This window comes from Alternaria ventricosa (genome assembly GCF_023758065.1).
Source record: "Alternaria ventricosa strain BMP 2768 chromosome Unknown scaffold_8, whole genome shotgun sequence".
Taxonomy (NCBI): Eukaryota; Fungi; Ascomycota; class Dothideomycetes; order Pleosporales; family Pleosporaceae; genus Alternaria; species Alternaria ventricosa.
This window is the reverse complement of record NW_026055688.1, coordinates 998,896-1,022,900: the sequence shown is the minus strand read 5'-3', so window position 1 is coordinate 1,022,900 and position 24,005 is coordinate 998,896. Positions and strand designations below refer to the sequence as shown.

The following is a 24,005-nucleotide window of genomic DNA, read 5'->3' as shown; positions in this document are numbered from 1 at the left end:
CACGGCAGATACCCGGAGATGATGAAACAGACAACAAAGAGGCAACATATAACTATTGAATTCCGCGCCTCGTGCCTCAAGGCCGTGGTCCTTCGTACGGTTGCACTTTGTTCGGACCGAGTTGGGTTAGGCGCGAAATGTACCTTGCATGGATGCTGTAGGAACTGGGGCTGAGTCGACCACACCTTGCATTCAACCCCGAGAATACTCACTGCATCAGCTATGATTAGCTCAGGATTCCGGCTGTGGCGCGCGATCGTTCGCATATTGTGCATCAGCCGCCCGATCGTTTATAACAGTTGTCAGAAGTGGCATTTTGGTCGCATTACCCATGATGTGCTGCGCAAAATACCTTCTATTGACTTCGCTAAACTGACAGAAGAAGCGCTGCTGACTGCCGACCCCGAATATTGACGTGGCGCAGCCCTCTCCAACCTCTGCGACCTCGACAGCGTCTGCGCCGCTGATTCGGCTTCGCGGTAAAATTCCAACGAACCTCTCGAGATTGCGGCGGGGCGTTGCTGGTTGGAACATGCAGTTCTCACTGACGCTGCTGGCCCCAGGCGGTTGGAACGGGTGCGCTCCGTACCGCCCGTAGGAACTGCCGCTCTTCCCTGTCATCACCGTGTCGAAGGAATCGTTCATGCACCGGTGGAACCATCACCGGTGACGACCTTGGCTTGGCTGTCGCGAATAAGCTCCCCGATCCAAAGAGGCAGTGCTCGGATAATGGGAGTAATCGCTGGGCCAAGAATCAGTTGCCCGCTCTTGACTGAGACTATCTGGTTGACCATGGCCTCGGCTACGTCTTCTGGCTCTAGGATGTTTGCGCGCACGCTTTTCAGCCCCGCCGCAATCGCCTCGTGTGAGGTGATTGCTGACTTGGTCCAGTTGGGATGGACCATGGAGGTCTGGATCGTTGGACACTTGTAGCGATGCTTAATCTCTTGAGTCAATCCTTCGTGGAAGGCTAGCAGTGCCGCCTTGGTGGCGCTGTAGTCTACGGCACCTGCGAGAGCAACGAACGAAGCAAGACTTGCGACGCCCATGATGTGGCCTTTCTTCTTCGCGAGCATGTCTGGCAGAAACTCTTGGACGGTACTCCAGTGACTCAGAAGATTGATGTCGAACATTCTGTTGAGGTTGGCTTGGGGGATGTCTTTGACAGTCCACGCGTTACCGATGCCGGCATTGTTGATTAGTATGGATGGTGAGCCCAAGTCGGAACGTATGGCTTCCGCCGCCTGATGGATGTTGTCTCGCGAAGTGATGTCACATTTGTAGTATCGTACGAGGGCAAGCTCATCTAAGATCATTAGCTTGAAACACGGCGATTCTGTGCCGCAAAGTACCTTTGGTAAAGATTTCTGACAGGGGGCTAACGTCGAGAACCGCGACCTTGATGCCATGAGAGGTGAGCTTCTTGACCACACAGCCTCCGATGCCCGCCGAACCACCCGTGACTACAGCGACTTCATTCTTCCAATCCCAAATAGACTTGTCGGTCCTCCAAATCCATCGCCTTTCGGCAAAGCGATTGAGCACTGAGTTGAAGTCTACCAGGGCCCATATCGGCAACGCCCACTTGAGGTAGTAATGGAGGGTTACAAGCTGACTGCTGGAGAGACCGAGTTTCCCACCAAGTCTGAAGTACTCGGGTTTGGCGACTCTGAGCAGCACGGCTGCCAGTGTGAGCAAGGCACATCGGATCATGATGGGGCTGGTAGATGGGGCGAAAGCGTTTATTGAAAATGGGGGCTGATGGGGTCGAGGCAGGTACTATGCAGGTACTGATACGAAGTTTGGGGGCTTCCAAGAAAGGGCGAAAGATAGGCAAACGATTGAACGCCTGTCCAAGGCAGAAGTAAATGCCCAAGAAGTCATATGTACTTTTGAGGTTTGCTGGGTACCGAGGCATGTAGGACTAGCCTGGACAAGCGTTGTAGATCATTGTTCAGAACTGGGGCCGCCATTCGCTAGTCCCGCGACGCGATATTGACGATTGAAATATACAGGATTGAACATATCTTCCTAACGACGCCACTGTCGCAATCAACGCATGTCGTTCGCTCGTCCGCACAGTCTGAGCGGTACGCTGACGCCGTTTTTGTATCCCGCCTTCCTCCACGTGCCACTTGCCTCGGCAGCGCGCGTATGTCCACTACGCAAACGATTCCCGCTACAGCTTAGATGCAACTCCACGTCTGCTGAGCAACCCGATGCGAACCCGAATGCGCAATCTTCGCGATTAGATCCTACGGCGGACGACTATTCCCTTACGCCCTTTGCCGACCGATGCATCCTCACGGTTGAAGCTGGTGGCGGCGGTCACGGTTGCGTCTCGTTCTTGCGCGAAAAATACATTGAAGAAGGGCCTGCCAATGGCGGCGACGGTGGCAGTGGAGGCAACGTCTACATCCAAGCAGTCCGCGGCGAGACGTCATTACATAAGCTTGCGAGACGGCGACAGATCAAGGCGGGCAGAGGGCGCAATGGACAGGGCAAGGTCAAAGGTGGCGAGCGGGGGACCGACGTCTTGATCACGGTGCCTGTGGGGACTATCGTGCGCGAGCTACAAAGACATGATCCGGTGGCAATCATGGAGGAGGAGCACTGGAAGATGGAGCAGGATGAAGAAGCGGAGGAGTTGGAGGAGGGACAACCCAGCTACAGGAGAGACCGTTGGCTGGTTTACCCCGGTACTATACCCTCGGAGCTGAGCAGGATCAAGTTTCCCAAACTTCCCCCGCCGCGACGATCGCATCTTGCAGCCCTCGAGCCGGAAGCGCCCATGTGGCTGGACTTGGACAAGCACATGGAGACGCCTATGCTGATTGCAGCCGGAGCGATGGGCGGCCTGGGCAACCCGCACTTTATGACGCCGTTCAACAACAGGCCGAAGATGGCTACGCGTGGAGACGAAGGCCTGAAGATATCACTACAACTAGAACTGAAGATTCTCGCAGATTTGGGACTGGTCGGGCTGCCCAACGCTGGAAAGAGTACGCTCCTTCGTGCTTTGAGCAACAGCCGTGCACGAGTCGGCAATTGGGCTTTTACGACCCTCCAGCCGAACGTCGGTACCGTTGTTCTGGACGATCACAAGGGGCGACCGCTTGTCAGGTCACGCAGACCGAATGGAGAGCTACGAGAGAACTTTACCATTGCCGATGTGCCGGGTCTTATCGAAGATGCGCATCTAGACAAAGGGCTTGGGCTAGGCTTCCTGCGACACATTGAGCGCGCCGCAGTCCTCGCCTTCGTCATCGACCTCTCCGCCGGTGATGCCGTCGCAGCGCTCAAACTACTCTGGCGCGAAGTATCCGAGTACGAGACACTGCGCGGAAAGGAACTGAACGCCGAGACAGAGCGCAGGATGGTCACATACACGCCCGCTGGTAAAGCACCACCGAGCGACGCATCCGACCTCCTCGACTCGCCGCATCTAGACCCCTCGCCGAAGCCTCTTCCCTTCCTGAGCACAACCCCGATCTCCTCGAAGCCGTGGTTCGTTGTTGCGACAAAGGCCGATTTACCGGATACGCAGGCCAACTTTGAGGCTCTTCGCGTGTATCTTGAGGAGGTGAGCAAGGGCGCGCAACCCCATCCTAGCAACCGCAAGCATGCGTGGCGGCGCAACGTGCAGACTGTGCCGATTAGTGCGATACAGGGTGAAGGTGTGCAGGTTATTCCGCAGTTGGTGATGGACTTGTTGGAGGAGTAGATGTGTGTAGTAATGATACCCTTGTCTCCTCTCTGAATATCTCAATGTTGTTTGGAATGTGAGCGCTTCATCTTGGGGACAGGCCCTTTGGATTTGCACGGTATTGCTTCGAATTGGCCACTTTCCCTACATATACATAATGATATGGCAACAAATTTCCGTTCTCTAAGTTGCGTTGCTCAGAAAGGGTGACTAGAAAGCATACATCATGTTATGAGGCTGTTATTGCAGAGCTTCACATGTAATTGCATGACACGCGTCAACGCTCATGATCATTTCCGGCATGTGCATTGCTTCCTAGATAGACGTGCAGTTGAGTCAAGATTTGGAAGGCGCGACCGTGACGACCATATCGAAGCGCTACTTCCTAATGCGCAGTTTCGCGAAGCGCAAGTGGGGTGGAGGGGTAAACATCACAGTCAATACCACTTGCCTGGCTTTCTCACACTCTTGCATTCTCTCCTCGTGATACTGTCGCATCACTGCGCGCCTCCAAACTGACTTTCATCTCATATCAAGACACCAGATTGCTTTCCGTGCATGTCGTGCACTGGGAGGCTTCAGGTGTCAGTCCCTAAGTACTTCCAAATCATGCAGACAGCTGACAAGAAAGTTCAGCAACTAGTAAAGGACATCGCGAACAGCACCATCGAATCCTGCGATGTCGAAGATCGCTGGAAGCATATGCGACAGGTCCAACTATAACGCGCTGGATTCATGTGCTGATCCTGCCAACAAGACAACTACCCAGCTAGCAGACGCATCCGCATAGCGAAAAGCCGTTGCCGTCAGGTGTATACATCCAACTGTATACCTTGCGTTGATCGAAGAAAGAGATGGTGAATATGTTCTGGGTGTCCCATGGGCTGTTGTGACATAGCGACAACGAATAGTCGCAATAGCAGTTCTGGCTATCATAGCGGGCTTCGCCCGCTTATGACAGCCATTATGCAGGTCCAGGACACGCACAGGTCACTCAATGACTCTCCAAAGTTTGAGTGGTTCGAGCGTGGTCCACTTCCAAGTTTTGGTGTTCCCGACCGCCACCGGCCCAAATCCAGACTTTTCACGCGCCCAAGCGTACAGCTTCAACACCTCATGATATATATTGATCTATTTGTCTGACCTTCGCCTTCGGGCATTTGGTCAATTTGAAACGATACAGAGAAGATTAGCATGGCCCCTGCACTAAGGATGACACGCTCAATCAAAGAGAAGCTACCATTTTTTTGCTCTTTGATCTGACACCTCCGCGAAATTGGTGCGTGGAGACCCAGGTTCGAGTCGAGCGCAGCTCTTCTTTTTGCGCTCTTTTTGCTGCGCAAGGGTCCAGCAACCTTTCTTTACGAACGACAACGGTCAGAACTCCATTTCTTCTGCACTTAATTTTCTTTCGCACATTTGCTGCAAAAGGTACTGTATCGCATATATCTTAGAAATATCTATCTACTCCGGCGCCAGATCAAGAGCAAAAAAACGGTAGCTTCTCTTTGATTGAGCGTGTCATCCTTAGTGCAGGGGCCATGCTAATCTTCTCTGTAGGGGGGCGCCGCTGCGCGGCAGGCTGGCGGAGGCGGCGGGCTCGCTGACGCTCGCCAGCCGCCTCGCCTTGTACTCTGACTGTGTCGACTCGGCGTTGTCGCAGACCACGTCCTGGCAGCTACAATCCTAGTATTACCGCCTTTTAGGTCGTTGCAGCGCTGATGTAGGCATCTGGTCAAATCTTTGTTGCGACAAAATGTGAGAACAGAACCTGAAAACCGGGCGTTCAGTGCAGGCTCGCAGGTATAGCGCCTTTGAATCAGACATCTTGCGCGCCTCTTCAAAGATATCGCGAAGCCACACTATCATAATATCAGCGTCGACCCAAAACTCCTCTTCCTCAGAAGCACCTATAGAGGGAAGGAATCAATAGAAAAGCTACCTGCCTTACACATCATGTTTCTCGAGAGACCCCGCAACGCTCAACGGGCTGGCACAGGATCTGGATTACTCCTGATCCCGCGCCATCGGCAGTCAACATCTCGATATCTCTTTCGAAGTTTTGATAATGCCCATCACCGGGCCCACAGTCGAAGCACGCTTAGAGTCAACCCAGGGATGCTTTCTGTGCTATTCTCCATAGAGCTCTAGCAACTACATACACTGGAACACTGCGTTTCATGTTATTGCAAAGCCAATGTAGTCGCCTGGAGTAAAATAACCTTGTGACAATACGCCAAAAAGATCTCTCATACTTGTTATCTCCCAGCTCTGGCAGAGTCTGGATTGCTCATGTCTCTTGTCGGCAGCATCTCAAAGACACTGGTTCAGTTCTGTACATGTTGGCGAACCGCCTTGAAAGTCCCTCTCACATTCTAGTCCTGGGTTTGGAGTTCCTGCCACTTTTCTCCAACATCCAGTCGATGGTGGGCATGTCCACATCGTGGCCGGCCAATACGCTTGTTCGCGGGATATTAGCGACGAGGTCGCAATTCTTCAGCATCCAAGCTTTTAAGCCTGTCGAAGAGCCGGCTGATTCGTGGGATAGACTTCTCGGCATTCCTATCCATCGCCAGCCAGGATCTTCCTCCCAGTTTGTCGCCGATTTGAATGCCACTAACTCTGGCGCAGAAAAGCGTTTGCCGCATACATTGCAAGGAGAACATTCGTTCTACCAGGTACAGTGGGTCCTGGAACACTTCATAGCCTTCTGGGAATTTCTCTGACGCCCTGGAGATCCGTAAGAACCTCCAGGCTCAGCCGTTGTATACCGAGGTAGACTTATCTCGTCCTGCGTAGACCCAGTTTTACCGCATACGTAGCAGCAACACCCTTTATTCTGATAGGTCTCGAGAGGCCCAGGAGCAATTCATAGACTTCAAAGAATTTCCCCAACGCCCCAGAAATCCGTGAGGACCTCCAGGCTTGGCCGTTGCATACCTAGGTAGGCTCGTATCGCCTCTCAAGAAACCACCTTTGCCGCATACATCACATGCCAAAGTTTTGTTCTAGCAGGTAATGGAGGATCCGGGAGCACTTCATAGTGTTCTGGAAATTTATCTAACGCCTTGAAAATGCGTGAGAACCTCCAGCGTCTTTACTGCAGGCACGGACCTGATAAGGCGCCTTCCTATCCGAGAGGGAGCGAGAGCCCTGACATGCCATCATGTAGCTATCAATTGCTCTATCCCGTGTAAGGCAGGTCAAGGGCGGAGCTAGCTGGACAGGATATCGCCATCACGATACACTGGCATGGCACCGGAAAAGCTGTGTCTGTCCACCATATAAGGACGCCCGCGCGCTGGCATGATTCAACCCAGAGTGTGTCGGGCATCTACCCTATTTGCTGCCGTCTCTCGAATCACTTGGGCCTATGCTCTTGTTGTGAGAAACACCTGCCGTTGCGCCGCCATGGCACACGGACGCCTTGTGTCCTATTCACCGGCTATGCATATCGACTTCTCTTCAGGGCCTTGCATGGGTGTCTTCACAGCTCCGCGGCGCGGATATTCGTGCCGTTGTACGCGAGTGACACGAGTGCCCTCTTCCCAGGCATGACAGCAATCTCCATGGCGTGGGAGATTGAAGACGCATTGATCAACCCGTTTGTCGACTGTGGCGCATCCGTCCGCCGCGTCCACGTCGAAATCAGCTCCGAAACACTACACCCACAGACGGCCTGAGCAGGCCGAGCTAGACGAAGCACGAAACTCATCCACCCCGCCGAATGAGCAAGCGAGCGACCGCTCGACTTGGCAATTGCAGCATCCACCTGCCGCCCTGGGGGCGATCCAGAGCGATACAGGACCCCCGCGAAGTAGAGAGGCAAGAAAAAGAGTACGGGTACGACGATAGGACCCTTGGAGGCCGATCATATTAGTCGTGAGCGACTAGAGGCGAAAGTCCTGACCTTGACTGCGCTGTCGTCAGCCCCGAACGCATTCGACGCCCCAAGCACATGGTCCCGTGATCCAATGCTTGAGCCAGACACCCTCATTCAGAGTGAGTCGCTCTGCGATTTCCTCGGCACGCCTAGTATGTTGGCAGACTTGCGACACTCTTCGTCGGTCTCGAGAGCTCATGTCAGAAGCGCGAGGGCACAAATACGAATGTCGGCGGTTCGGCTGGTCAGAGGCTCCTCCAGTTGCGACAGTTCCTGCTCAAGGGTCTTGTTGGCAGAAGTCAAGGCTCGTCCTCGGAACAGTCTTGAGTTTGTCATGCGTTGGTGTCTTCCGCGAGACAGCGAGGCCACGTCCGTCTTGAACGCCTGCTCATGTCCACGGACAGCTTACGCGATGCAAAGTATCATCAAATACGCCCAACGGAGGCGCACTCGCGACCCGTCAAATCAACTTGATCCACCTCCAACGCGTGCACCCATACCACGCCAGCTTGAGGTCTTGACCGATGCCATTGTCTTGAACGCTACTCTATGCCGTTGACTGCATCGATAGCACGTCTACCGGGCTCACCAGATCGACTCCAGGCTGCTTACCACCCCGGGCGGTTGGTGTCTCGTTGGCTGTTGGTATCTCCGCGCCCGCTGCTCTCTCGCTGGCTTCCAGTCCCCAGTGTCGTATCCTGAATGTCGACCTACCACTACATCAACGCCAACAGGTCCGATGAACTGGATGCCGTTGGCGCGGACGCCACCATAGATTCCATGACTCTGTTGGCACCGACCCACCCACTGGACTCATCAGGTCGGCTTCCCGACTTTGACGTGTTGTCTGGCGACCATGGACTCGGCGACGCCATGGCGTCGAAGCCAAGGAAGCTGACGTAGTCGCTCCAATGGACATGTACTGCCGTCACGCCCGCTCAAGGTCACCCGCCGAATCAAGGACAGGTCGGTGGCGACGCCGACGAGCTCGGTTTGGTGGGTGCAGCGGGTGTTCTGGATGTTCGGCATAGCGATCATGTACATACTACGTTGCCTCGCAGGAGACGATTGTAGTCGGCTATATGTCATGATTATCGGATAGAGTACACCAACCATCCCGATAAAGCATACAAACAAGAAACACAACATGTACACTGCAGTCTACATGGATGCAAAGATGAAAGTTAGGAAGGTCTCAAGAGTAATGTGGACTTATGGGATATGTTCTTCGGTTGTTGCCTACAGGAGTTATGCGACAGTCTGATCATCCGATAATAGTATGGCGAACTCGTTTCGAAAGCCTACGTAGACATACATACATCGCAAAAGTATCGCACAACAAAACCAGACTCCATTTTCGCGGGCCTCCCGCCCATCGTGGGTATCATACCTGAACTGAACGGACGCATGAAAGCAAACCCAGGGTATACACTCCATCTCACTACCCTTTCATCCCATTCACCTACTTCTCCACCTTCTCCAACTTCTTCTCCCTCTTCACTTTCTTCTCTCTCTTCAACTTCGGATCAAGTCCGCATTCCAGAAGAGAAGCCAAAATAGGACCCCTACACTGTTCCCTCGCCAAGCCGACCTTGCGCTCCAGCTCAGCGCGCAACAGCGTCACAGCATCGTCCTGCGACTCGGGAGTACTGAGTTGCTTGTAAGATGCCTTGATCTCTGCCATCTGATCCGCAATAGCTAGTCTGCCTATTTCCAACAACGCGATCTTCTTGGCTTTCCAGGCGGTTTCAAACTTGTCGACCATTCTGTCGTAGGGACTGTTATTTCCGCATATGCGCGCTTCCAGTATCTGCATCTGCGCCTCTTTCATGGTCATTCTGGCTGTCGGTCTTGCTTGTAATGTGGCAGTGTAGACCGGTTTCATTTTTTGGGGAAAGAAGTCACCATTGCCGTCTTCAGTAAGACGCCCTCGGAACAACCGAATGAATGTAATCAGGTCTTTGCCGACAGTACTGAACATGTTGTAGAGTTGCGGTCTCTTGTCGTCGAGGTTCGCTCCAAAGTTCTTGCTGTCGAGCTGTTCGGCGGCAGCGAGAAGGGCTTCCAGGAAATCGTCCACGTCTCCTTCTAGCTGGTATGCAAGGCTACCCAGCCTGGAGGATGCCTCCGCGATTAGCACCTTGAACAGTGGGTCGAGCGTCGTCTGGACAGCACGCAGAAGCGTAAGGTTCCAACCGCAATTCGGCTGTCCCTTTGTCCGGTGATTGCCTAGCTTGATCAAGTAGGACCGTACGGCGTTGCCATGCAACTTTCGCCATTTATTGATATCATCGTGAGCGTCGTTCTTCCAATCGACGACTCCGCTTCTCATGGTCTCAATCATCGGATCGATGAGTTCTTTTTCGAAAACCTCGAGGAAGACTTCGAGCTGCTTCAAGAATCCGGACGCGAATTCTTCAAAGTTGAACCTGGGCCCTGTCTGCACCGGCCCGGAAGTCGTGCTGCAAGCGAGCTCGATGAAGCTGAAGAGCTCGGGAAGCGTTCGCCTGTAAAAGCGAAGAAGATCTTTCTGCAGCCGTTCATTGGCGATAGCAGCGAGTTCCCTACATAGACTGGGGATCTGGGTGGACTCAACGGACAGCGGCAGATGCTCGTCGGTGTACTGGTGGTAGCCCTCGACATGCTGCATGTAGTCTTGTGCCGAAGTCGTAATGACTGTCAAATTGTCGTTCTGTTTTGCGAATCTTGCCTTAAGCCTTGCGCCAATGCGACGACCTCGTTCTCGGGCACATATTTCCTTTTCTTCGAGGGTGATGAAAGAGATTTCGCGGGCGCAGTGGTCTCTTTGCGCATAGTCTGTTGGCGCGTAGCTGTCCTTCTTTCTCCGAGTTTCTACTTTACGTTGGGCTAGCCAGTCGAGATCAGCTATCTCATGTTGGTTGAATGCTGGTCCATTGCGATCCGAGGGGTCCAGGCCGCTCTCTCCCTTTGTCAAGACGATGATGATGCGTTGATCGGGTCTCCTTGTAGTACGGTCCTTGATTAAGTGGTCAAGAAACGCGCTGTCACCAGCTCGCGTGATCTCTTCGACGACTACGACCACTTTGCAGTCCTGAAGATATCGGTTCGCTTTTGTTTCACGGTCCTATCAACACACGGTTAGCTTGAGCGATGTCAATCTGGGAAGGGCACAAGCTTGCCTTGTTGATGTCCTGTAGTCCAGGGCAGTCGCCGATCGAGTAGCGAATCCGAAAGTCACCAAAGACCTCAATCCTCTCTACGAACGAAGAAGGATTGAAGCCAAGCTTCGTGTCGTTCATCTTGGCTTGGTCGTCGCTAAATTGCGCGAGTTCCTGCCGAAGCTCCGTCACATTGGTAGCGTAGATACCTTGTGCGGACATATTGACGATCTTCTGGCGTCGTTCCTCAGCCCATTTGACGCATTGATTGAACGCATCCTTTTGCTTCGCTACTGATGCTACTTTGGACGGCGAGTCAAATCCCAGGAATGATGAAATAGATTCGGTCGATGCGAATTCTGGGAGGTCGCTGAACAGATTTTGAAGCGCATTGATACTGTCTTGTCCATACTCGTCGAACTCTAGGGGCTGTCCTTCGCACCTTTTCAGGTTCTCCGTAAGATTGGCAAGATGCTGTTGTACTGAATCTCGGCAGTCGGTCTTGGCGGATACCTCCAGTCTTACCTCGTAGGGGATTTGTACGTGCGCTCGACGGGGTGAGTATACAATTGGAGTGCGAGTCGTTGCCACGCCGGTTGCCCCCTAGAAGAGTTAGATGATGTGATGCTTTGGGGAGGTCGTGCTTACCGATCTTGCAATCCCATCGATGCCCAAGATAGCATCTATTAGTTTCGACTTTCCCTGCCCAGTCTTGCCGACGACTGCCACACGCTCGGGTTCGCTTTGGTACTCGTCCATCACCTCGTTGAGCTTGGGTCTGAGACTTGCGGCTAATTGCGGGTCCTTGTCTGGCTTGACAGCTAGAATTAATTCTTGTGGGATCTCCAGGCACGCCCTCTGAGCTTTCAAAAATTCATCATGTTAGGCGAGTAGACCGGGCAACGTTTCCGTTGCTGGATCGTGACGCACAAAGTCCTCGACGTTACCCTTAAGATATTCTTGATGTCCTGCTACTCTCCGTTCTAACCGCCGTTTTGCGGACGGGCGTACTGCTTTTGACTTGGCTGGCTGTGCTTGCTCAGAAGCTGTGGTGGTCAGCGTCTGCACAGAAGCCGATTTGGACAGAGCCAAAAATGTGATACTCACCTGGTCGTTTCTTCTTGTTCACCATGTTGGCCCGAGAGGTGCTTGGTTGGAGAACGGACGCCACCATCTCAGATGATTCAAGGCGTTACAATCGCGACTGTGGAGGTCTACTAATACTGCGACGAGGAGTTAGCCATGTGTGCGGGAGGACAAATATCGCACGCTCTGCACATGCTATATAGGTAAATATCCGTGCAAGAAAGAGCTTTGGCTGCAGCGGCACATGATGCGACGAGCAAACGCTGTCTGAGACAATACATGTTTATTGCCGTATATGTTTGACTTGTTGGTCCTATTGCAGAGATCGAGCAATGCTTCAATCGTGCATGGACCAGTCTTGTCGTCTCATATGTCTTGCCGGTCGATTTGTTCCAGGCGTTGTCGTGACACCAAGGCTGGCATGCTCCATATTCTGTACGGCACGCTCGTTCGCGCGCACAGCCTCGTGCACGGCTAATGACAGGTGACAGAACCTTAAAACTTCCCGCACGGTTTGATGTGGTAGAGAAGAGAGGAAACATGAGAATACATACCGGAAGCGAGTGTGATTTTAAAAGCAGCAGATGCCTTTGCTGTGCCGCTCGCGATGCTAGGGAAGGAATGATATGTGCGCGCCGATGGTCCGGAGGGGCTGAAAGCGATTTGTCGCTGATAAGACGCGTCGCGCATGCACCCGGGCGGCGTAGTACTTGGCGTGCGTGCAGAGACGGTCGTGGTGAAAGAAATGAGGGACGCGCCCAGTATATTATAGAATCTGACGTGCAATTGCCGTGAAAAAGAAAGCAACGGTGTGGAGGGGAAACCTGGAAGAGGTGGTCGCAAGGTTCTGCGCGTCGAGATACACGGTCGCACTTTCTAGCTGCAAGCAACAGCGGTACTAGCAGGAGACAAAACGATACTGAGGCAGGTGCGCTTCTCTACCTTGGGGTTAAGGGGTTTCAAATACTCCACCCTCGGTATCCTCTAATGAAAATGACATCAATTTCTTCGCCGTTAGACGATGGCAAGACAGCGCGAACTCCCAGGGCGTTCTCCCGGCCGTGCGCTAAACCCTGGTCTCAAACTCAATGCGATCAACATGCCGCGTCAAGACGGCAGTAAAGACGCCAGTTCAGCGGTCGTCCAGGTGAACATTCCAATGGCCCGATTCTAGTGGAAGTGAGATTGAATCACCTGGACAACATCGCACGCCATGTTGCGATGGGTGAGTTTGGGATTGCCGGCCAATACTTGTATCCTGTCCGCTAGTGAAGCCCCGAAAGTTTCTTCAATGTCGAACGTGACAGCTTCCCATTGAACTCGAACCGTTTGCCTGGCAACCGTTGCGTGCATCCTGTCGTGAAGACGTTTGGAGTGAGTGAAAGCATCGCGACCAGCAGCATGCAACGACGTTGCTGCCGCTGCTGCAAAGAGCTCGGGCCAAGGAACGCGAGCGGAGCTTCGGTCGGCCCGGGCATAGCGCGCTTTGTGGTATCAGTTCCAGAAACTTCTGCCTCAAGCTCCCCTCTACATAATTCGCATCAGCACCTCGACTCCTTCGATATTCTGCATCTGCGCCTTAGTTTGTCGCTTGTAGAGTCCTGTTCCAGCTTGAGCGCTATAATTTGTAAGTATTCACCACGCTTTACCAATCCTTGAATGATGAGACACAAGCTGGCACCAGTCTGAGAAGACTTGTACTCTTTATATGCGGATCAGCTGCTTAGACTCACGAGTCGCCCTCTGACAATCTTCCACTACACGTGTTTTTCTACATAGTATGAGAGGCCGAAGCTAACAACTTCATGACAGAAATTGAATCGAGATCGAGCGCGCCGCCGAACATCACCATGGTCCTCCACAACCCGAACAACTGGCATTGGGTCAACAAGGATGTGTCAGGATGGACGCGCGAGTACCTTGACAAGGAGCTCACGCAAATATCGGCGGAGCAGGATGGCGTCACAGCCAAGATCGACAAGGTCGTTAGCATGGATGGAGACGTAGACGTGAGCCAACGCAAAGGCAAAGTCATCACCATCTTCGACGTGAAGCTGAAGCTCGAATACTCAGGTACGTCTTTCTCAGCTGCCTTTCTTGGTCGCGCTGACTCAGTCGGCAGGCAAGAACAAAGAGGGCGAAGAGGCGAGCGGCACCATTACCGTCCCGGAAGTCGCTCACGACACGGAGGAAGACGAGTATGTCGTATGTTCCCTTCGCTGGCACCCTCCTTCGTTTCTTCGCACCCGCTAGTGTACGCAGTCACTAACATCTCGACACAGTTTGAGGTAGACGTCTACTCCGACGAAGCGAGCAAACAACCCGTAAAGGACCTAGTACGATCCAAGATCCTGCCGCAACTGCGAACAAGTTTCACAGGGCTTGCGCCCGCGGTCATGGCGGAACACGGAAAGGACATCCAACACGCGCCAGGCGCGAACCCCGGTAGCGGCTTCTCGGCCCCAAAGGTATACTCGAGCTCAAGCGTGAACAAATCCACCTCTCAGACGGAGTCATCGGGCTCTCAGAAGAGCAGCTCTGGTGCTGTTGTCAACGTGACCACCATCACCGACAGCACAGAGTTCCGTACAGACGCGGCCAACCTGTACCAGACCTTCACGGACCCCCAGCGCATCGCTGCGTTCACACGGGCACCCCCGAAGAACTTCACAGGCGCAAAGCCTGGCGGTACCTTTGAGCTCTTTGGCGGAAACGTCAGTGGAGAGTTCACCGAGCTCCAAGAACCCACACACATCGTCCAGAAATGGCGACTTGCACAATGGCCTGCGGGACACTACTCGACACTGTCGATATGGTTTGATCAAAACGATGTTGATGCCGTGACGGTTATGAGGGTCGAGTGGAAGGGCGTACCAGTTGGTCAGGAGGAGCCCACTAAGACCAACTGGGACCAGTACTACGTGCGAAGTATCAAGACGACCTTCGGCTTCGGTACAGTATTGTAGATGAGCGTCCACCTCAATTGCATCCCAGCATGACATGGAGTAAGAGGCGTTGGAGGACTTGACGATTGCATACGAAGTGACGGATACGAATACACAACGATTGTAATGGCATGAGCCTAATAACATATGTTCTGAACAACGACTCCGTCCCATCGTGTGATGTCTCCTTTCCTTGATATGGAACTACAAGCCGTCCACGGGTCTTACACAATGATTACACCGAAATGACTTCTGACGCGGCGCCGAAGACATGAAGCTGACCGGTGATGTTCGGATAATCGGTGCTACCTACCTGCCCATATAGGATTAGATCGTCTGCCACTATCGCCATGACGGCTATCAAGCCATGCAAGCTTGCACAAGCACTTGCCAATGCGCGCTTGGGTTGAGTAGCGGGGTAGCTTTTCGCGTCTTCTTACTCCATTGACGAGCTTCGGTCGATTCATGGTTTCTGTCCGCCCGAAGCGTGAAGCTCTGTAGGTTACCTGGAGTCAATCGTCTAATGTGTGTACATTCCTCGATAGACCTTTGAATCAGCTACTTAGGTAGCAATCACATCTTCAGTCTTCGCGCGTTGCGCAAAAACAAACCGCGAACACCGAGCTACACCATGACGTCGTTGGTACGAGCATCGGGCTACGCGGATAGCCACAACCCCGGCCCACGGGACCGAGATGAGCAACTTGTTAGCCCACATGGGAAGGTGAGAGCTGGCTATCGCGAGGACTGCGGGCCTTTCTAGTTCGGACCTGCATAAGCTTCTAGAATAAAACGTGAACGTGCTCGTCATTGCCCTTTCTCTATTCTCTCACCTCACAGCTCGTCGCCTCAAGAAGACTTGCAACGAAACCGACGATGAAGAGTGCGACAGGCAAGCTTATCGCCGCGCCTTTGTTGGCTGCGGGTGCCCTTGCGCAGTTTGTTCCTGCGCCGAAGGATCTTATTACTAAAGAGGGTTATGCGAATGTTAGTGTACGGTACAAGGAGGTACCTGCTGGCATCTGCGAGCTTGACCCGAGTGTCAAGAGCTACAGTGGTTATGCGGATGTGGCGGAGGATCAGCATATCTTTTGGTGGTTCTTCGAGGCGCGCAATCAGGATCCGACTGATGCGCCGTTGACAGTGGTAAGTCAGCATACGCGACGAGACTGTGTTCTATGAGCTGCATCTTTGGCGCACCTCATAGAAGACGTAAACTGAACAGGTCCGGAGCCTACATCGACGTTAGGTCACCTAGTTTGCAGGTTTCCAAGTTGATGTAGGCTGCAGACCTGTTCACAATGCAAAACATCACGAACTTCTTCTTAGCATCACGGAAACATACTAACGTCTTTCCAGTGGATCAATGGAGGCCCAGGCTCCAGCTCCATGATCGGTCTCTTCCAGGAATTGGGACCATGTGGTATTGGCCCAGACATGAAGCCGTTCAACAACCCGTACTCGTGGACGAATGCGAGCAACATGCTGTTCATCGATCAGCCAACAGATGTTGGTCTCTCATACTCTATTCCTATCCCCGGCTACAGCGACGGCAGCACGATCATTCAGCTACCGAACGCGACCTGCCCCGACTACGCTCAGAACTATGGAACATGCGGAACATACTCCAAGCCCGACCACACCTTGACCGCCAACAGCACAGAGAGCGCGGCGCCAAACATGTGGAAGACGCTGCAAGGTTTCATGGGCGCATTTCCCCAGTACTCGCGCAACGGCTTCAGCTTCACGACCGAGAGCTACGGAGGCCACTACGCCCCCGTCTTCAACGCGTACTTCCTTGACCAGAACGCGAAGAACATCAGCGGCGCACATAAGATCGAGCTCGAGAACGTGCTGATCGGTAACGGGTGGTTCGATCCTCTTGTCCAGTACCAGGCCTACTACAACTACTCAGTCTACCCTGGCAACACCTACGACTACGACCCGTACAACGACACAGTCAAGGCCGAGTGGTACAACAACCTGTACGGCCCAGGAAACTGCGTAGACCGCACCAAACAATGCTACGAAACCGGAATCAATTCGGTCTGTGCCGCTGCAGATGACTTCTGCTACTCCAAGGTCGAAAACTTGTACGACATCTACAGCGGACGCGACGAGTACGACATGAGGTTCTTGACGCCGGACCCGTTCCCCTACGACTACTTCAGTGATTATTTGAACCTGCCGGAGGTGCAGCAAGCAATTGGCGCGTTCCAGAACTTCTCCACGAGTGCCAGCACGGTCTCTGCGGCCTTTGGCAACACGGGTGATGACGACCGTCCATCCGGCACCATCGCTGCTTGCCAGAAATTGCTCGATGCTGGCGTCCAAGTTATGCTGTACTACGGTGATGCCGACTACAACTGCAACTGGCTCGGCGGCCAGGTTGTCGCAGACATGATCAACGCGACTGGCTACTCTGAGGCTGGATTCACCAACATTACCACCAGCGACGGCATCGTGCACGGCCAAGTCAAGCAGGCAGGACTTTTCTCTTTCCTCCGCATCTACGAGTCCGGCCACGAGGTACCTTTCTACCAACCTCTTGCATCCCTTGAGATCTTCGAGCGCGCGCTCAAGCAGGTCGACATCGCGACTGGTAAGGAGGAGTGTGACGCGAACTACTTGAGTGTGGGCACACCGACAAGTGACTACAGAGAGGGCAATGCCACGATCCAGTTCGAGGTGACGCCGGCCAATGCTACATACAACACGGCGCTCAACGGACCGGACCCCGAGCCTACCTGGGCGGCTGGTGAGGAAGTCGCGAAGCGGGCGGAACTGAGGAAGCGGAATGTTGGGAGGTTTGGAAGGCCGAAGATGTCGAAGGGCGGCAAGAGGCCTGCTTAGTGAGATGTTGGGAGGGTAGACTCGGCTCTAATGCCTCTTCAAATGAATGTTGAATGAAAAAGCACATGTCAGGCCATGGTCTTATCGCTCGTCTAGGGCTAGAGTGGGGTTTGTAGTATGTACGGGCTCAACGTCATCAGCGTCTGGTTGATGATCTTCGACTTTGCAGTGAAGCGACCTCATGCATCCTTTTGCTTGATCAGCGCATAGCATGTGTGTGGGACCGAGCGCTCGCGGGTTCAGAAAGTCTACGCGAAGCCGTTGCAAGAGCGTTCCAGTTGTCTGAGTGGGGAGGTGGTGGTGCGGGAAGACCCCTGCTAGCGGGCGTGTCGCATGAACCTTTGGTGTTGGGAGAGGAGGTCGCATCAGCATTCACGGCCAGCCACGACGGAGCAGTACGAAGACAGCGACGCGCCCCTCCCTCTGGCTACACGAGACGGCCACGACACTCGGCACTTGGCTGCCCTGCTCTACCACCGCCAAGCCGCAATTGACGCCGTCGCGCCTCACCCGCTAGCATTCCGAGGCTGTACCACGCCGGAATCCCATCACCAACTTTTCCAATCAGCGGCATATCGCCCCAACGACGCCGCCGCCCGCTTCTCCCCACCCGGTCATGGTGCGCTTCGGTGCATGGCCTCGCTGAGAGGCACGACAACCGCCCGAACCAGCGCCGCCCGGCATCGACTCTGCGTGCTAGACGCAGCGCGACAGTGGCCGCGCGGCGACACGAAACACAACCATGGCGCCGTCCGGGACTTCAATGTTCTCCAAGCTCAGGCCCGGCCATGCGAAGCGCAATGCCTCGAGTCCGGCCTCGCCCGAGCCCGTCCCCAGCCCCAGTCCTGCCGCACCTCCACTGCCCTCGCCCGCGCAGACCACCGACCACTTCTCCTCGCCGCGCTTCAACGACAATGCCAGCTACACCTCGGGCTCGCCCATATCGCCCTACCCGCCCCAACTGCCGCCCATCGCACGCGTCGCCTCCAAGCTGGACAAGGCGGCTTCGCCTGGTAGCTCCCAATATACCGCCAGTCAGCACTCGGGGAGCACTGGGGGGAGCAGCAGTAAGATGGCGCAGGATCGCAGCTTGCTCTCCCCGCCCCAGAGGGCACAGGACCACTTCTCCCCCGCCTATGAGAACAAGCCCCTCTCTGCGCGCTCACACAGTGGAGGCTCTCCCTTGCCACAGAGGACAGAACCCGCCCCGTCGTCTGAGACGCCTCCCCAGTCATCCTCCCACCTGGCGCCCTCTGTCATCTCTCCCAGCTATTCCAACTTCTCCAAGTCGCAGACGTCGCTGCTGAGTGGCATCAGCGACAAGCTCACGGGCAGTTCCAAGGGCACTTCGACCCCAACAGCAGCCCCCAGCAAGTCGAGATCGAGACTGACCCTGCGCAATCCCATGTCCCTCCTCATGCGACGCAGGTCTGGACAGACCCTGGATCCTCTCGCCGACGAATCGCTCGTTACCCAACGCTCGCCCTCGAACGTTCCCCCCATGCCCGACAACTACGACCCCAGTATCCGCGGAAAGATCGTACACGACTTCAACGCGCCGAGACTGAACAGAGGCTACTCGTACAATACTGCGGCAGAAGGCGGAGAAGGGCAGCAGGAGATTGGTCGTGTCAGCCCGCCGAAGATAGACAAGGAGCATACACCAGTGTTCCGTGAGCACTTTGACGACGATACCAGCTACGAGCAGTCGCAAGCTGCTATACGGGCTGAGCAACTGGTGAATAAGGACTTCCTCGCGAGAAATTCCGTACAATATCCCCCGCCTGAACGCTCAGCTCCTCCTCCGCCGCAACCCAAGAACTCGCCGCCGCCTCCGCCTCCACCGCAGTTGTCCCCATTGCCTCCCCCACAAACGTCTCCACTGCCTCGACCGTCATTCCAAGGTTTCGACAGCGGTTCCTCAGTCCTTTCGCCTGTACAAGAGTCAGAGAATCCCCTCGATGTGTCTACAGATGTTACCCCGCGGAAAAGAAAGTCGACAAAGTCGCCACCACCGCCCGCACGCTCGAGAGCCACCTCCGTCTCCGACCCGTCGTTCCAGCCAGCCGGGCTACCTGCGCATTTCAGCAGTCGAGCGTCCAGGTTCAGCTTCCAGATATCTGGTCAGACGGATTCTGCGCAAGAGAAGCTGCTCGAGGAGCGACACAAGGCGAAGGAGGCGGAGAAGAAGCAGGCGCGTATTTCTACAAATTCGGTCGAAGACGACTACGACGACTACGGCATGGACGATTACGATGATATGGACGGCGGGTTTGACGAAGAAATACCGATGCTGGGTGAGGAGGACGAGTTTGGGGGTGGACTGGGAGACCAAACCCTCGACTCTGGCATGAACGCTTTCGACTTCTCATCTCTGTCGCTACAGCAGAATAAGGGTCATATTGCCAGTCCGATGAACCAGATGCAGGCACCCGTCGACATGAACGGAAACCCCATCGGTTTTGCCATGTCGCAGGAGATGCTCCAGCAATATCAGATGTTGATGATGAGCGGGCAGCTGGATGGCCAGAATGCGATGAACGCTCAAGCGCAGGGGCTAGGCTTGACAACTTCTCAAAATCAGCCGGACGAATCCCAGGACGAATCCCCCGAGACATCAGATAACGCCGTTCCTTCGGATGCCAAACAGCAGAGCTTTGGGAACATCGATTTGGGCGATGACTTTGACTTTGACGACGGGCTTATCGGCGACCAAGACGACATTGAGCCTACAGAGTTTGACGAAAACGTCTTCGATGACCCCAACGGACCGTTGTACGAGAGGAAGGTCAAGTTTGCAGAGGACGAGCAAGCACCTGCTGCTCATCAGCCGCGTGCCTACGATGTCTTGAGTTCGGAGACGGGCTATGAGGCGGATGACGACACTGTGTCGAAGCACCTTGAGAAGTCTTCGCCCACGCTCGCACACAAAACTTCAATCGCCCAGCAGCGACCCGTGCCCAGTTTTGAGAATCTCAGCGCATATCACAGTGCTCTTGCTGATGCAGCAACGCGCGCGGAGGCTGCTGGTCGGTTTACGAGGAAAGCGAGTGTGGATGTCGGCCAAACCAGCTTCGATGCTGACGACCAGTCCTCACTTAGCAACTCCCGACCCAGTCTTGTCCCTGACGATGGTCGCTTCAGTGTAGACACCATCAGCTTCCCACAAGATGATGATGTGTACGGCATGAGCTCTGGTTTTGTTAACGACGACTACGACTACAGTGATTTTGATTCCGCCATGGAAGATGACCCCATCATCGCCGAGGCAAACGCTGAAGCCCTGGCTTACGACGATGAGGGGTTTTACGGACAAGAGTTTGGTTTCTACGCATCTGCAGTCGGAGAGTCACCAAGCGCTTGGGGTGGCTTCTTTGGACCATCTGGAATGGGTCTGGGTCGCACAGTCAGCGGTCGCAATGCTGTAAGAGAGCCGAATCTGACGCCCATCACCGAGCGCAGCGAATACAGCACTCGCAATTCCTTCATCAGTCTCAACCACTTCCGCGACGGTAATCAACCAATGTCTAGCCCTGGCCTAGCGCAACTCGCCCGGATGAGTCCATATGGCTTCCCCGGAAACGAGGAGGAAGACATGAGTCTCGACACTCTGCTGAAGCTACGGAAAGGCGCCTTTGGTGGAAGTGTGGCCAGTCTACCAGTCAGTGCGGCTAACAGCCCGCGCAACTCTTCTCCCATGGGCATGCAGTTCGTACCACGAGCATCAAGCCCCGTCGGCAACCGCATGAAGGAGCACCCTTCTAGCTCGCTCGAGAGCTCTTACTCTTCCAAAAACGTCTCATCCGACTATCCCAATGACGATCAAATGGACGAGGAGGACGACGACGGTCTCATGGACGCCGTCAACGGCGTATACGAGTCCGGTCGCTCCAGCTCAGACTCCTACGACAACAACGACCGCCCCGAAAGCCCCACTCTCACATCCAGCGACTATAACAGCCTCTCCAGCCCAACCGGCTACGGCGTAGGAAACGAAGCACCCCTCCTCCCTCCCATCTCAGAACTCTACGCCCAACACAACATGAGCCTAGCCATGTCCCCCGGCGGCCTCTCCGCAACCTCACCCTCCAATATCTCCCTCCCCGTCTCCCCCTTCCCCATGCCACTCTCCTCGCCCTTTCTACCCCAACACGTAAACCGACCACCAAACCCACCTTCAATCGATACTTCGCTATCTTCGCCATCTGCGCCTACGGTTTCTACGACTGGTCAAACGCGCAGGCAGAGTATGGGACTTAGTCCTATCTCCAATTCTAGTCCTATTACGCCGAACGGTGGTGGTGGGAGTGGATGGAATAGAGGACATAGTCGCAAGGGGAGTGCGGCTGATAGCGTGACGTATGTGCGCGAACATGATGAGGCGGGCGAGGGGAGGTGGGTTTTGGAGAGGAGGCGCACGGCCGAGAGTGGCGAGTTGGAGTTGATAGGACGGGAGATTGTTGAGGGTGGGAGGATATAGTTATGACCGTTCCTGTATAGATTGCCCTTTCAGAGCGTTTTTGGAGACGAGGGCGTTGCATTCATGGCGTTTCTTTTTTTTTCGAATGGCATGGAGACTTTGGGTGGGTTGGGGAACGCAGGACATGCGTACGCGCATGCATCGTTTTTGAGCAGGCGAAAGATAGGCTGGTCCTTTTGATGAAAGACGAAGATGAGGACTTTGGGTGGCAGATTAGATACCAAGATTAGTATAATCATGAATGTTTTTCACGCGCACTTGGAGGCAGTTCACATATCGGGGGTCGCACGTGAACGATGGGAGAATGCCGGATGGGGGTCGGAGATGGGATGGAGGTGGGTATATAAACGTCTTTTGTGCGGGTAGAACTCTTGCTTCTGTATCCCACACTCTTCCAGTATTTTACCAAACTGCTGGGAGCACACAGCCATGACTGTGTTCTTCTTTTCCAAAAACCATCGTACTGGATGCAATGGAGTTTGTTCCCTCCTCTTCACTCTCGACTTCTACAAAAGCGCTACGTGAAAGCCGATGTCAGAGATGCGCTGCTGCTTCCGAAAACATCGAAACAGAACCAAATTTGTGTTATGGCTGCTTCCTTCCTGCAAAACCGCCATGGTATGCCTGTCATGGGCTTTTCTGCTCGTCTTTCCTGGTCGACCTACCACGATCAAGAAGAGAGATTGCCAATTCCTATGGGAGAAAATCTGCTCGTGTCAAAACATCAAAATGGGTCGAGGCACTCTTTTATGGCTGCATCCTTTCCTCCAAAACCGACGTTGTCTTGTTCGATGGAGTTCTTTCCCGCCTCTTCCTCCCTGAGTTTGTTCACGTACTCAAAATGACTCTTTCACCCTTCCCATGAGACAAAGCACCGCTGCATTCGAAACACTCAAAAAGCTGAAGTTCAATCTTTCCATGGCTGCTTCTGCTCCTCTCAAAGAGTTCTTTCAGGTTTTGGATGGAGCTCTTGCCTCCTCTCCCTCTTCGGCCTACCAAAACTGAACACTAGCCAAAGGATGAACGTGGGAGAAGTCGTTGTTGCTTTCGCAGTGTCGAAAGCGTCATTCTATGGTTTCATGGCTGCGTTCTTTTCTCCAAAATCGAGATGCGAAGTGACTATGAAGATTCCTCTGGTCTTTGCCTGCTTCTACTCTGTAAAGAAAGAACGAAGTTGGGCATGAGAGAAAGATATCGCTGCCTCCTCAAAATCAAAAAAGCCATCACTACCGTTCATGGCTGCGTCCTTCCCTCCACAAAAGAGCAGTTTTACGCTTTCGGTGGACTCTCCTCTGGCCTTTGCCTCATCTGAAGAAAACAAAAACTTTCAGACTGCGACACAATGGACGAGAGAGAAACCTCTGCGGCGCGCGACGAGGTATAAAACAACTACCTGTGTTTCTGGGATATGATCTTCCACACCACACGCTGCTTTCTCAAAAACCAAAGCGTCCTTGGAAGTGATATATGGCCTTGCTGTGTGCTCTGCTCTTTCTCTTAAAACACATCACAAGCAGTGATATGTGGCGTTCTCTGGCTTCTTTAAGATTACATGCTGAAGGGAACATGTGTTGCAGAAAAGAACTTGCCGACATCCCATGCGCTCTGGGGATTGAGGGTGCGTATAAAAGGACCTGTCTTTCTCCTGAGAGCTGCTCTTTCACACCACACTTTGCGCGTCCGAAGTCTAAATCGAAGATGGAAAATGACATGACTTGGTCCTCTGCCCTACCAAACTACGTACAAGAAACTGTATGTGGCGGTCTCTGCTTCTCAAAAAAACTCTATCTCGACTTCTGATGACGAGCAGAAGAATACCACAGCAGAAGCTATGGTCGTCAGGGCGTGGGCAGGGTATGAATGATCTGTTCCTCCTCCCGAGACCTGATCATCTACTCCACACTCTGCGTTC

The 24,005-nt window shown here is 53.9% G+C and overlaps 6 protein-coding genes across 6 annotated transcripts; 4 read left to right on the top strand and 2 right to left on the bottom strand.

Annotated features, from left to right (window-relative positions):
• Positions 1–641: 641 nt before the first annotated feature.
• J4E93_005563 (uncharacterized protein) lies at positions 642–1,713 on the bottom strand (the record flags this gene model as incomplete). Its single annotated transcript, XM_049343483.1, has 2 exons — positions 642–1,306; positions 1,353–1,713. The coding sequence occupies 2 exons, from the start codon at positions 1,711–1,713 to the stop codon at positions 642–644; spliced, it is 1,026 nt and encodes a 341-aa protein (XP_049199576.1).
• A 346-nt stretch (positions 1,714–2,059) lies between these two features.
• Positions 2,060–3,724, top strand: J4E93_005562 (uncharacterized protein; the record flags this gene model as incomplete). Its single annotated transcript, XM_049343482.1, has 1 exon — positions 2,060–3,724. The coding sequence occupies one exon, from the start codon at positions 2,060–2,062 to the stop codon at positions 3,722–3,724; it is 1,665 nt and encodes a 554-aa protein (XP_049199575.1).
• A 5,327-nt stretch (positions 3,725–9,051) lies between these two features.
• Positions 9,052–11,861, bottom strand: J4E93_005561 (uncharacterized protein; the record flags this gene model as incomplete). Its single annotated transcript, XM_049343481.1, has 5 exons — positions 9,052–10,652; positions 10,708–11,332; positions 11,378–11,538; positions 11,677–11,775; positions 11,837–11,861. 5 exons carry the CDS (start codon positions 11,859–11,861, stop codon positions 9,052–9,054), a joined length of 2,511 nt encoding a protein of 836 aa, XP_049199574.1.
• A 1,804-nt stretch (positions 11,862–13,665) lies between these two features.
• J4E93_005560 (uncharacterized protein) lies at positions 13,666–14,781 on the top strand (the record flags this gene model as incomplete). The annotated part of the gene is made up of 3 exons (XM_049343480.1): positions 13,666–13,888; positions 13,938–14,020; positions 14,098–14,781. The coding sequence occupies 3 exons, from the start codon at positions 13,666–13,668 to the stop codon at positions 14,779–14,781; spliced, it is 990 nt and encodes a 329-aa protein (XP_049199573.1).
• An 855-nt stretch (positions 14,782–15,636) lies between these two features.
• On the top strand, positions 15,637–17,613 carry J4E93_005559 (uncharacterized protein; the record flags this gene model as incomplete). The annotated part of the gene is made up of 2 exons (XM_049343479.1): positions 15,637–15,906; positions 16,120–17,613. The coding sequence occupies 2 exons, from the start codon at positions 15,637–15,639 to the stop codon at positions 17,611–17,613; spliced, it is 1,764 nt and encodes a 587-aa protein (XP_049199572.1).
• Positions 17,614–18,355: 742 nt separating this feature from the next.
• Positions 18,356–22,093, top strand: J4E93_005558 (uncharacterized protein; the record flags this gene model as incomplete). The annotated part of the gene is made up of 1 exon (XM_049343478.1): positions 18,356–22,093. One exon carries the CDS (start codon positions 18,356–18,358, stop codon positions 22,091–22,093), a length of 3,738 nt encoding a protein of 1,245 aa, XP_049199571.1.
• Between the last annotated feature and the right edge of the window lie 1,912 nt (positions 22,094–24,005).